The sequence below is a fragment of the Arachis stenosperma genome, chromosome 5 (assembly GCF_014773155.1).
Source record: "Arachis stenosperma cultivar V10309 chromosome 5, arast.V10309.gnm1.PFL2, whole genome shotgun sequence".
Lineage (NCBI taxonomy): Eukaryota > Viridiplantae > Streptophyta > Magnoliopsida > Fabales > Fabaceae > Arachis > Arachis stenosperma.
In genome coordinates, this window is record NC_080381.1 from 4,152,929 (window position 1) to 4,165,275 (window position 12,347).

At 29.1% G+C, this 12,347-nt stretch overlaps 3 protein-coding genes across 3 annotated transcripts; all 3 read right to left on the reverse strand.

Annotated features, from left to right (window-relative positions):
• Positions 1 to 2,643: 2,643 nt before the first annotated feature.
• On the reverse strand, positions 2,644 to 3,489 carry LOC130979090 (uncharacterized). Its single transcript, XM_057902446.1, has one exon. The coding sequence runs from the start codon at positions 3,487 to 3,489 to the stop codon at positions 2,644 to 2,646; it is 846 nt and encodes a 281-aa protein (XP_057758429.1).
• Positions 3,490 to 4,692: 1,203 nt separating this feature from the next.
• On the reverse strand, positions 4,693 to 5,517 carry LOC130979155 (uncharacterized). Its single transcript, XM_057902519.1, has one exon. It carries the CDS (start codon positions 5,515 to 5,517, stop codon positions 4,693 to 4,695), a length of 825 nt encoding a protein of 274 aa, XP_057758502.1.
• Positions 5,518 to 10,257: 4,740 nt separating this feature from the next.
• LOC130982909 (uncharacterized) lies at positions 10,258 to 11,381 on the reverse strand. Its single transcript, XM_057907044.1, has one exon. The coding sequence runs from the start codon at positions 11,352 to 11,354 to the stop codon at positions 10,371 to 10,373; it is 984 nt and encodes a 327-aa protein (XP_057763027.1). The 5' UTR covers positions 11,355 to 11,381; the 3' UTR covers positions 10,258 to 10,370.
• Positions 11,382 to 12,347: the final 966 nt, after the last annotated feature.

A 12,347-nucleotide genomic window follows, 5' to 3' on the forward strand; every position in this document is an offset into this window, starting at 1 on the left:
TTGGCATTCCAACCTTCCTTCTCCTTTCAGGGCTATCCGAAAAGAAAGAGAATTCAGTAGCTAGAGACACTAAATACTGATCTTGATGGATTAGAGGGTGGATTAAATTGTATGTTTAGATGTTTAGTAAGAAATAGAGTTTCATTTCTTAATATGCTTACTCATTAGTAATTAATTAGCATAATGATTTTGAGTGAGGTACATATAAATTCAATGTCTTTTGTAAATTTAAGAATGATCATGTAATCCGAGTTTTAACTCTTAAGGATTTTGAATGAGAGAATCATGATTCTGAATTCAATTTTGTCTACTAAAAGTTTTCATATTCATTATTTTTTCTTGAAAGTTAGATCCTGTCAATGCCACTTAAAGCCTAAAACAAATTGTTTTGCACTTTGTAAAATTTGATGCATTCAAAATGTTTAGATACATTAAATTTTAAATTTTTCTCTTTTGGCTCAAGCAGGCTAAGGTTAATTGACTATTTGACTTAGTGTAATAAATTGAGAATTTAGGCTGGTTAATGCATATTAAATCGTGCATTACCTAAAAGTAGAGTAACTTGTAGGTAATAACATTACTTAAAAGGGGAAATGATATTTTTGTCTTTGAAGTTTGACAAAAATTTTAAAAATACTTCTAAGTTTTATTTTGTTTCAATTTTGTCGCAGAAGTTTTCGATTTGCATCAATATTCCTAACGGCTAATTTTTAAAAAAATTTAAGACTGATTCAACAACAATTTCATAAGAATAACTCTTAATACAAGCATAATTTTCATACATTATTGTTAGATTAGTCTTAAATTTTTTGAAAATTCAGCTATCGAAACTATATTTGATGCAAATCGAAAACTTTTAGAACAAAATTGAAACAAAATAAAATTTAAAGGTATTTTTAAAATTTTTTACCAAACTTCAGAGATAAGAAGTATATTTTACCCTAAAAAATGAAAAAAAATGAGGTTTTTTATTTTTTGTATTGTAGTATATTAGTGTTTTTCAATAATGTAAAAACTTAGTGTGTTTTTATTTTGTATGAATGCTATAAATTCAAGGGTCAGATTTGTAGATTTTATTTTTTTTAAAAAAAATTACAAATATAAACATCAGATTTATATTTTAATGTTAAAAATTTTTTAAAACATGCAAATTGAATCTCCAAATTTGGATTTTCTGAATTTTTTTTTGTTTTTATACCCAAAACTGACCCTCAATTTTCTATCTTCACCCAAAATCTGATACCAATTTTCTATCTCTATCCAAATCTAAACTTCTAGTTTGTAGTTTCTAATTTAAAAAAAATATCTCCATATTCACAAAAAAAAAAATACCAACTCTCCATAATAATTATAACACACTCCTCTAATCCATGAAAAAAAAAATTAGCCGGAAAATGAAGAGTATCATACATGTATACTATTATCTTCTCTTACTCATTTTTTTTCTAACAAATTTTTGTGCATGATTATGCTCCTTGTATTTTTGTTAAGAGACTATAGTTGTCTTCTAAATTTTTTGTGATGGGTCGTCTTCAACTTATTATTATTATGGCCTTTTTATTGGCCCAGATTTTATGGGCTTAGTTTATGTGTAGATTTCTTTTTTATAAAGTATCAAAAAAAATTATTTGAATTCTTTTGGTAGGCCTAAGCCTGCTTCCTGATCAATCTTTGATCTCTACTTTCCACAAGAACTATTAATAGATACAATTTGACCCGATTAAAAAATTGGGCCTATATAGAAATCAAAATTTCAGACGGATTCGATTTTTGGCAAGAGATTTCAAAAGAAATCAAAAGAAAAGAAAATTAGAATAAACAAAAACAAAGATGCTTGGCGTATATAAAAAAAGTCATTAAATTAATTATTAATATAAATATAAAAATACAAAATATATATTGAATATCTAATATATATATATATACACACATAAATACATGATGACTAATTTTTAGCGTGCACATAATATTTTTATAAATAAAATAAAAATATCAACCGTACACACAAAAATAGCCATGAACAAGCATATTTTGAGCATCAAGATCTTAATATTCTAAGAAAAGTCATAGCAATGAACATGAACATAAGGGACAAGTGAACATGCTTTCTGTTCAATTAGATTATGTTCAAATCTTCTTATGCATCCCAATTTTTGGGATATAGAGAGGTTGTAAATGTAATAGTTGTATGATACAAAAGAAAACTTCATGCACTATATTTTTTGGTTTACCCAAATGGTATCCCCCAACCCGACAGGTTAAAGACTAATCCGTCGCGGATCTGAGCTCCATTTAAGGGTCTGTCGCTGGCTAATAGGTTGCTGCATGCACAAGGCAAGGTTTGAACTCCCGACACTTGCTTAAGCTATATTTATTAGGTCTATAATATTGGTTGGTGCAAATAATTTGGAACAAAAGATGGAATGAAAAGTTAATACTTTAGTTTTTGAAGATAAAATTAATACAAGCAAATAATCCACTATATAATTGGCTATACTCTGCAATTGTACTGAAAGTATAAACTTTGATTGAATAACAACAAAGGCACCAAAATATAGAGTATAAAATTTTCTCTGTATTTGATTTGATTGTATAACTATTTATATACATATGTACAGAATTGCTTTATGTTAAAGATAGTCTCTATTGGGATAATATGTTCAAAAGGGATGTCTTAGTCTTAATCATGCTCCTAAATAGGCTTTCTAATCTAATCTCAATGCTTTCAATTGCAATCTCCAAATCCTCCAATTGCTCATGTGCTACTTTCATGTTGGAACCATTAGCACCTTCTTTTAAAAGGATGTTCAAAGTTGCATCCACCAATTGCAATTCATTGCAATTCTCTGAGTTATCTTCAGATGCAACCACTCCTTTATGCATCAACTTGTTCATCCATTTGGCTGCCTTTGACTTCGAAGCTGGACGAGCGAAAAATGTCAAAAGGGATTGGAAGATAGACACATTCATTGCAATCACTTCTCTTAAAACACTCATCACTTCTTCATTCAACAGTTGAGATGCTCCAAATTTGCTTTGTAGCTGCTTCAAGGATGTGATCACCTTGTTGACATTTTTCTTCATCTTCTTTGAGAAGGAATTGTATTCAGCTATGCTTGTTTCGATGGTTGAATCACCCTTTCTCCTTCTAAGAGCTGAATGAAGGAATTGCACATTCTCCTTGATCTGCATAACTGTGTCCCTTGTGATGCCACATATATCCAAGACCTTCATGGATCCATCCAAGATTTCTTCAATGCATTTGTCACCTTGTTGTTGAGAGATGATCTTTTGGGTTGATGCAACATTGAGAAGATCATCCAAAGAAGAGTATAGATCTTCCAAAAAGGACAAGCTAGTGACAATTGACTCAGACGTCGAAGTTGCTTCGAAAGCCTTGAGGTTCTTCAATTGATCTCTTACTCTGGAGGAGCATGGATGAGATCCATTTGGCAAACTGTTTGATCGAACATGCAACTTGCTTGCCATTGTCACTACTCTTTTTTTGGAGTAAGTTCAATGCTTGTGTTCTGCAGTCCAAAGTCCATTGAAACTCTTTATATAGGGGCTATTCAATTATCATGATTTGATTCCATAGGCTAACACAAGAAACATTACAACTCACCTATCTTATAATCAAAGTGTATAAACCAGAAAGCATGTGGATCATGCATATACTTTATTGGAATATGTTAAGCTTGTCACATCTCTGCCTAACAATAACAATAACATTATTGAAAGTTACATGGTTTCAAAGTTTATTAAATGACACCACCTAATGTGCCTCAACTTGCTCCCCATTAATACATTACCCTCTTTGATTCCAAATAATATATAGTTGATGCTGCTTCAGATATTGTCTCAATATGAGGGGGTTGGAGCTATGCAAAATTGGATTAAATTACAAATTTTTGAGATGCTGGGGATCTGGATTGTGATATGGAGAATGGTAATAATATATATGACAGATAAGTTTGTTAAGATTAAGAGAACATAATGATGGACAGATTAGCAGCATTGGAATAGTTCTTAAATCATGTATCCCTTTCTTATTATCATAATTTCTTTCTAATAATTTATTATTATAGAAATAAAAGTATTTAACTCAATTATCTTCTAACTTGAGGATTTTAAAGTTTTAAATATGTGATTAAATAAAAGCGTTAACGTTTTTCACAAAATAATCTCTCTTTCTTGGAAGGCAGACATGTTCATCAATAATCACTATCACTTTCCTGGAATGCTAAGATCTTGATGTTGATTCAAGAGTGCATGCTCTTAATTTGTTTCAATATTTTCAAACTCAATCAAGTTTCTTCTGTTTATTAGCAAATAAAAGAAAGAAAAGAAGAGTTCTGTGACTAATCTTGTAAAAATATGAACAGTAAGAGCTGCTATAGATTTAGTTTGTATTTCAAGTTAGCAGGTTAATAAATTTGGGAAATTTGAATTTCTTTTTTTTAATTTGAAGCCTAAAACTAAAATCTGATAACTGGATATTAATTGTTTTGTTCACTAGACAGGAGCATTTTCATATAGTATTTGCTATTTAGATAAATAAAACGAGTAAACAAGAAAGGCACAAATTTAAGAGTATAAACTTTTATATGCATTTGATTTGATTGTATTTGTACACATATATATATACACATATGGTAGATCAAAATTGGTATTTTGAAGATAGTGTGTATTCTATTGGGATAATATGTTCAAAAGGGATGTTCTAGTCTTAATCATGCGCCTAAATAAGTTCTCCAAACCACTCTCAATGCTTTCAATAGCAATCTCCAAAGACTCTAATTGTTCATTGGAAGCTTGAATCTGGGAGCCTTTAGCACCTTCATTTAAGAGGGTGTTCAAAGCTGCATCCACCAATTGCAATTCATTGCCACTCTCTGAGTTCACTTCTTCCTTTTGCATCAACTTGTTCATCCATTTGCTTGCCTTTGACTTTGAAGGACCACCCAAGAATGATAGCAGACATTGGAAGACACACATGTTCATTTCTATCACTTCGCTTAGAATTCTAAGATCTTGATGCTGATTTAAGATTCCATATTTGCTTTGTAGGTGCTTCAAAGATGTGATCAACTTGTTGACATTCTTCCTCATCTTCTTTGAGGAGGAATTGTATTTGGCTATGCTCTTTTCAATGCATGAGTCTCCCTTTCTTCTTCTAAGAGATGAATGAAGAGATTGTACATTCTCCTTGATCTGCATGACAGTGTCCCTTGCAATGCCACACACATCCAAGACTTTGATTGAGCCATCCAAGATCTCTTGGAAGCATTTCTCACTTTGATGATCAGAAATAGCCTTCTGGGTTGAACCAACATTGAGAAGATTGTCCAAGGAGAAGTATACATCTTCCAACATGGACAAGCCTTTGACAACCGACTCAGATGTGCAAGTTGCTTCAAAGTTCCTGAGGTTGTTCAACTGCTCTTGCACTCTTGAGGAGCATGGATGAGATCCATTTGGCAAACTGTTTGATCGAACATGCAATTTGCTAGCCATTCTTCTTTTTTTTTTTTTCTTTTAGAGGAAGCTCAATGCTGTTTGTTTTCTGTAGTCTAAGACCTTTGACACCTCTCCTTATATAGGTTCCATTCAATTATTCATAATTTGATTCCATAGACCAACTTAAGAGATAATACAGTTCACCAATCTTAATCATGTGTAGAAAGCATGTGAAGCATGCATTATTCTCTTGGAATATGGTAAGCTTGTCCCATCTCTGCCTAACATGTGATACTTTTGCATCAAATTATTCAAAGTGAAATGGTTTTTGAAACTCAGAAGTGTATTATCTGGCATGTCCCCATTACTCATCACCTAATGTGTATATAATATAATCCATGCTTCTTCAGAGATTGTCTCAAAATCATGAGGTTGGAACTGTGCAACATGGATTAAATTACTCATGTTTGCAAAGTTAAGATCCACATTTTGTGATATGAAGAATGGTTTAATATGTGACAGATAAGTTTGTTGAGAACAAGAAAACATACTGATGAGCAGATTAGTAGCAGAAGAGTAATTATTAAGTGTGTCCACGAATAACATGTAGTATTCATGTCTCCCCTTCCTATTATCAGAATCTCCTTCATCATGTAGTACTAATCTTGTTTTAGCTTTTAGCATATCATAAAGAATGTTGATACTAATATTTAGCTCAATATTCTTGGGAAACTTCCAAGTACATAAGGACATTCGATACTGTTCTTGCTGTTTGTTATACTTATATAGGATCATGAATGTTTGTGAAGATTTCTTGTGACAATTCAGCCTCATTTTTGCTTTTGACTATTATTGGAGTTTTCTATTGTTTGAATTTAAATATATACAATTTGATTAGAAAAGTTTTGTGCAAAATCTAAAAGTTTTCTATTAAGTAAAAGTATTTAACTCAATTTAAAAATAGTAACTTGTCCTAATTACTTTAGAGTAAAATCTCACCCTAACCGTTATTATTCTTGTCCTTCATCAATTGAAAAATGACAATGTGGCTCTTAACCACTGATTTCGTTATATTTTTTGGCCTCTGTTAAACTTTGCAATCAAAATTAATAGATTATGTTTATGTGTAAAAAAATCATTCCAAGAGACAAAACACTTTCTGTCGTATCATTAATACACGACAGTAAAGTAGAACAAGTAAATTCTTGTGAAAATTTTTATGAGACACTTAACTCCTAACTAATTATAAATATAAACACATAAATTTACAATAAACTATAAGTAGGACAAGTATTCTTAAATTTTAACAAACCATTATACCCCCTGCTATACTAATTGTTGGCCTTAGTTGATAGTAGCCTCAGTTCCTTTCTCCTCTTTATAATCAACTACTTTGTGATGTTCACATGTCACATCCAATGGATATGGATCTCAACAAATAAAACATATGAGATTGAGATAGGGAGAGTGTTAATGTGGCAGCAATACAAGGCAATGTTTTTTATGACTAATGAGGTTTTCTGATTGCAAACACTATGAGGACATGATAGGTAGCACCATATAATAATAATAATAATAAGAGAATAATGTTTGGAAGAGATGTGACAAGCTTCACATATACCAAGGATTTGAATGCATGCATGAAGCACATGATTGGTGAGTTGTATGTCAGTGTGTGTTGATGCCATTTAGAAGCATTCATCTATGAATCATTTAGTGGCTCCTCCTATGTCCTATGGTATATATAGAATGAGACTCAAGAGACTTGGTAACACCACATCCACATTCATCTTCCTTTAATAAACAACAACTTAACAGCAAACATGGCAAGCAAATGGATCTCACCCATGCTTCTTAGAAGATCTATACATTCAAAGTCTTGGATGTATGTGGCATCACAAGGGACACTGTGATGCAGATCCCTTCACTCTGCTCTTAAAAGAAGAAAGGTTGATTCTTGCATTGAAAAAAGTGTATCTAAGTACACTTCCTTTTCAAAGAAGACAAGGAAGAATCTTAACAAGCTGATCACACATCTTTGAAGCATTTACAAAATAAACTTAGAGCATCTCCACTCTTGAATCAACTTCAAGATGCTAGTATTCTAAGGGAAGTGATTGCAATGAACATGTCTGTCTTCCAATTCCTTCTCTCATTCTTAACTGGTCCTCCTTCAAAGTCAAAGGCAACCAAATGGATGAACAAATTGATCCACAAGGAAGAGAATTTGAATGAATTGCAATTGGTGGATTCAACTTTAAGCACCCTTCTCAATGATGGTGCTCATGGTTCAGCATGCAGATAGCATCTGACAGATTGGAGGATGCCATTGAAAGCAATGAAATTGGATGATCAAAACAGGAGCATCTCTTTTGAACATCATGACTCAATTGAGAAAGAATCTACATAATCTTTTTTTTTTTTTTTTTGTCTCTAGATCCTACAAAAGCATCCAAAATTTTGAGGATGTTATAAGGATAAAAAATTTTGATCTCATTTATTTGTACATGTATACATTTAATAGTTACACAATCAAATACAACAAAAATTTTATAGTTTATACACTATATTCTCTTGGTCATGTTTTATGCTTCCCTTAGCTCATACAGTGGTATTTATTTCAAAATCAATATAATATTTTGGATAGTGTTGTGTTGGTTTGATTTTTTTTATTAAATTTTATTTAAATAATTTAAAATTTTAAAATTATAAAATTTTTAACTTAAAATTTAGATGACTATAATTTAAATTAATGATTTAATTCAATCAAATACAAATAAATGTATTCGTATGTTTATATATATTCAATTTTGAAAAAAAAGGTATACAGTTTTTAAATTAACAATTTAAAATTTTAAATGCATCATATGTGCAAAATAAATTCAGGATTTGATACGTCAAAATAATATCTTGAATACTATTGTATTGGTTTGATTTTTATTTTTTTATTTCATTCAATTTTATTCAAATAATTTAAAATATTAAAATTACAATTTTTTATTTAAAACTTAGATGAATATAATTTAAATTAACGATTTAATTCAATTCAATATAAATACACGTATTCATATTATTATATTTGTATGTTTAATTATGTTTATATATTTGATTTTTAAAAAATATAAAGCTATAAATTTTTTAAATTAAAAAAGTAATAATTTTTTAGTCTATATACTCGCTCAAAATGTGTAATGGGTATTTAAAATCATAATTCATCTATACATTATACATTTCAATAAATATATTTTATTAATTTGAGTAAAAAACTTTTAAAATAATAGATGAACTTTTATTTCATAATTAGTTATAGAAAAATTTATATAATACTAAAATGTGTAATGATGTGTAGTAAATTTAATTAATTAAGCGTATTAATGAATGGAATATATTTTTTATTGTAATAAAGAAAGAAAATATATAATATAATTTTTTTAATAATTGCCATCTATTTAAAATAAATAAGATAATTCAATAACAAATTTTTTTTTTTAATGATTGTCACCTATTCAAAATAGTTGACATGATACAAGGAGAAGTAACTATATGTCTATATGTTATAAACTCATTTTACATAAATTTAATATCAATTTTTATATAATAAAAATATATTAATTAATCGCTGTTTTTATTTATTTGAGTCTTCGTAACGCGTTAGTTTCATTCTAGTTCTGATAAAAAAAATTGCAAACTCTTTCCAGAAGTTATTTCTTTCTTGAGTGAGCAAAATAAAGTTTTTTTAGTAATTTTTTCTTCAATTAATGCATCGGTCCCATTATCTCCTGAATTGTTAGTTGTTATTATTGCTAGTTGGGTATTCAAGAAATTGTTTGCTGTTAACTGATGAACCACACACATACATTAAAGTTATTCCAATATTCTCAATATATGATTTCTTAGTAACTATTAACATGATTCCTTAACTTCTAAGTCACATATTAGAGTAATTATCCATTCTGAATGATATGATTATTTATGTTTACGTATTTATCAGTAAAAATAGAGAGTAAAACAATGATTAATACATGCAGTTGTGCACAATTATAACTGGAATAATTATGTAACATCAAAATAGGTTGATGGATGATGAGAATCCATAAATTGGATAGCAGATCAAAATAATGACACTATGAAAGTGACTAAAAAATCTAGTTTCATAGGGTTGGACATGAGTATATGACTGGTGGTTTTATTATTGTTGTTCTTTCAATTATTGGAAGGGCCCTATCTCATTCCATAGTCATAAGCATCATTAAACATACCAATTTCAACTATGCACTCCAATTAACGTTGTCGTCTGTATTAATTAATCCACAAATTTATTAATTAAATAATAATAATAATAATAATAATAATGATAAATTTGAAGTTAACTAAAATAATCAGTATGTTACATTAAAATCAAAATGACATGGGTTTAATTTTTAGAGTTAAGAATTTTTTTTTATAAATTAAATGATCAAAGATATTTTAAAAAAAAAAATTGTATACCAACTTTTTACTTTCTCTCTCATATTCCCATTATATATAGTAAATTATTTAGGTTATGTTTAGTAAAAGTTTAACAACAATAATAATAATAGAAAATTAAAGAAAAAGTAGATAAATTGTGCCATTATTTTTATAGATGAATAAATATCTCTTCTCTTTAAATAAATTTAAGAAAAGGAATACCAACTAAGTTGTTATTGAATTGCAGCATTGAAATAGCAAATTTTATACTATATGGCTACAGAGAGATTAAAACGAAAATGATGTAATAACAAAGTTGTGAAAATATGATTAACAAAATTTGCAACAACTCTTTACATTTACATAAAAGCATCAATAAACTTTATGCAGATATATAACCCTCATTAAACTTAAGTTCTAAACTACACATGCTTAGAATGTTCATGATATTAAATATAGTTTCAGGGAGAAATTATATTAAGAAAAGATACTCGAGTATTAATAAGGTGCTTAAACAAGCCCTCTAATCCATTCTCAAGCCCTTCAATGACTAAAATCAGAGCTTCTATCTCTCTTTGTGCAGATTGAATAATCTTCTGAGTCTCAAAATCCTTGCTTTGATTATTATTATTATCCACAACCATTCTGCAGAGTGCTAAATCCACCTTTTCTATTTCATTCACATTGTCCTGTTGAATATTGTTGCATACAAGCACTCCTTTCTTCATTAATCTTGACACAAAATCCCACTTTCTAGCCTTAAACTTGAAGATTGGTGAAGAAAGAAACACAAGAAGTGACTGAAAGATTGAACTTGTGATCAAACTAGACTCTCTCAGAACCCTTACAACTGCAGATAGGTGCTGATTAAGATCCAAGGGTGGAGAATATGATCCAAAAGAGTGATGATCCACATAATGCTTCAATAAAAGAAGAGATTTTGTGCATTCCTTCCTCATGTTTCTTCTCAAAGTCCAATATGAATTGAGATGGTTTTCAATACCAAAATCACCAACCATTTTTCTCCTTCTGAGTGCTGATTGAACTTCACCAACATTCCCTTTGAGCAACATGATGGAATCTCTTGTCTCCCCCAAGATCTCTAAGAATCTTAGAGGGAAATCAAGAAGCTCATCAACCCATTTCTCATTGTGGTGCTGGGAAAGTGCTTGTTGAGTGAGTGGAAGATTCAGAAGATCTTCAACCACACACTTGTACAACTCTTTAAGGTCATGAAGGCCACAGCAAATTGTTTCCACCACCTTTGATGATGATGATGATGGCTCCCATGATTTCAGCTTGTTCAGCTCCTCTTCAATCCTTGCTGTGCTTGGATGTGATCTTGTTGGCAAGCTTATAGATCGAATATTGTTAGTATTACTGCTATAATGCTTTTGTGAAATGCCAGCCATAGCTCCCCTTTTCATCATACTACTACTGCTCATTCTTCATCTTTTTTATATACTTTTTTTTCGAAATTTGTGTGTGTATATATATATATATATATATATATATATATATATATATATATATATATATATATATATATAAAACATGTGAAGAAAATGTGGGGTATAATCTATTAATTTAATTTTGATGTACTGATAGTATAAAATATTTTACACAATGTACAATCACATCTTTTATTTTAAACGATTATTTACGATGATTAATAAAAGGAAAAGTATAGGTAAATAATAAAAATACTAAACAAGGTGAACAATTGATATATCGGATATTTATTTTACTAGTTGTGTCGGATAGTTATTCTAATATTAAGATTTAGGTGAGTAATTTAGAAGTATAGTGTGTTTTTATTTGATTGATAGTTATTCGTATTGTTCAAAAAAATTATTGATTACCTAACATAACCATTAATAAAATAGTACTTAATTTTAGTACATAATTAGATACACATATAAAATTATTTTACGTTGTGGGTACATCAAAATTAAATTCATATCCTATATGGTCGTCTTCAAGCAGCTACACAATTAACCACTCATATTGTTTTAAAATGGAGGCCCTCATCTCTCAGTGCTGTAATTAATGTGCACCTCACAATTCTGCCTTGAGTTTTCCATTCCAAAGATATTCCATAAAGTATAAAAAATTATTTTTAGTTAGGAAATATTAATTAATTTTAGTGTTTAGATTTAAAATTAAAAATTAAAAATTATAATTTAAAATTAAAATTCAGATAAATAAAATAATTTTAAAATTATTGATTGATATTAATAAAAAAATTATTTACTTAATATTTTACAAAATAAAAATATTATTTATATATTAAAAAATTATTAAATTAATTATTATATATTTTTGTATAAATATATATATTATTTAATTTATTTTAAATATATATTTTATATTAATAATTAATTTTAATGTATATTTAGCATGACTATTGGCAACCATTTCCTGTCACTGTCTCCAAA

Coding starts and splice junctions, on each gene's coding strand:
- LOC130979090 (XM_057902446.1), bottom strand. CDS start 3,489: ATGGCAAGCAAGTTGCATGTTCGATCAAACAGTTTGCCAAATGGATCT.
- LOC130979155 (XM_057902519.1), bottom strand. CDS start 5,517: ATGGCTAGCAAATTGCATGTTCGATCAAACAGTTTGCCAAATGGATCT.
- LOC130982909 (XM_057907044.1), bottom strand. CDS start 11,354: ATGAGCAGTAGTAGTATGATGAAAAGGGGAGCTATGGCTGGCATTTCA.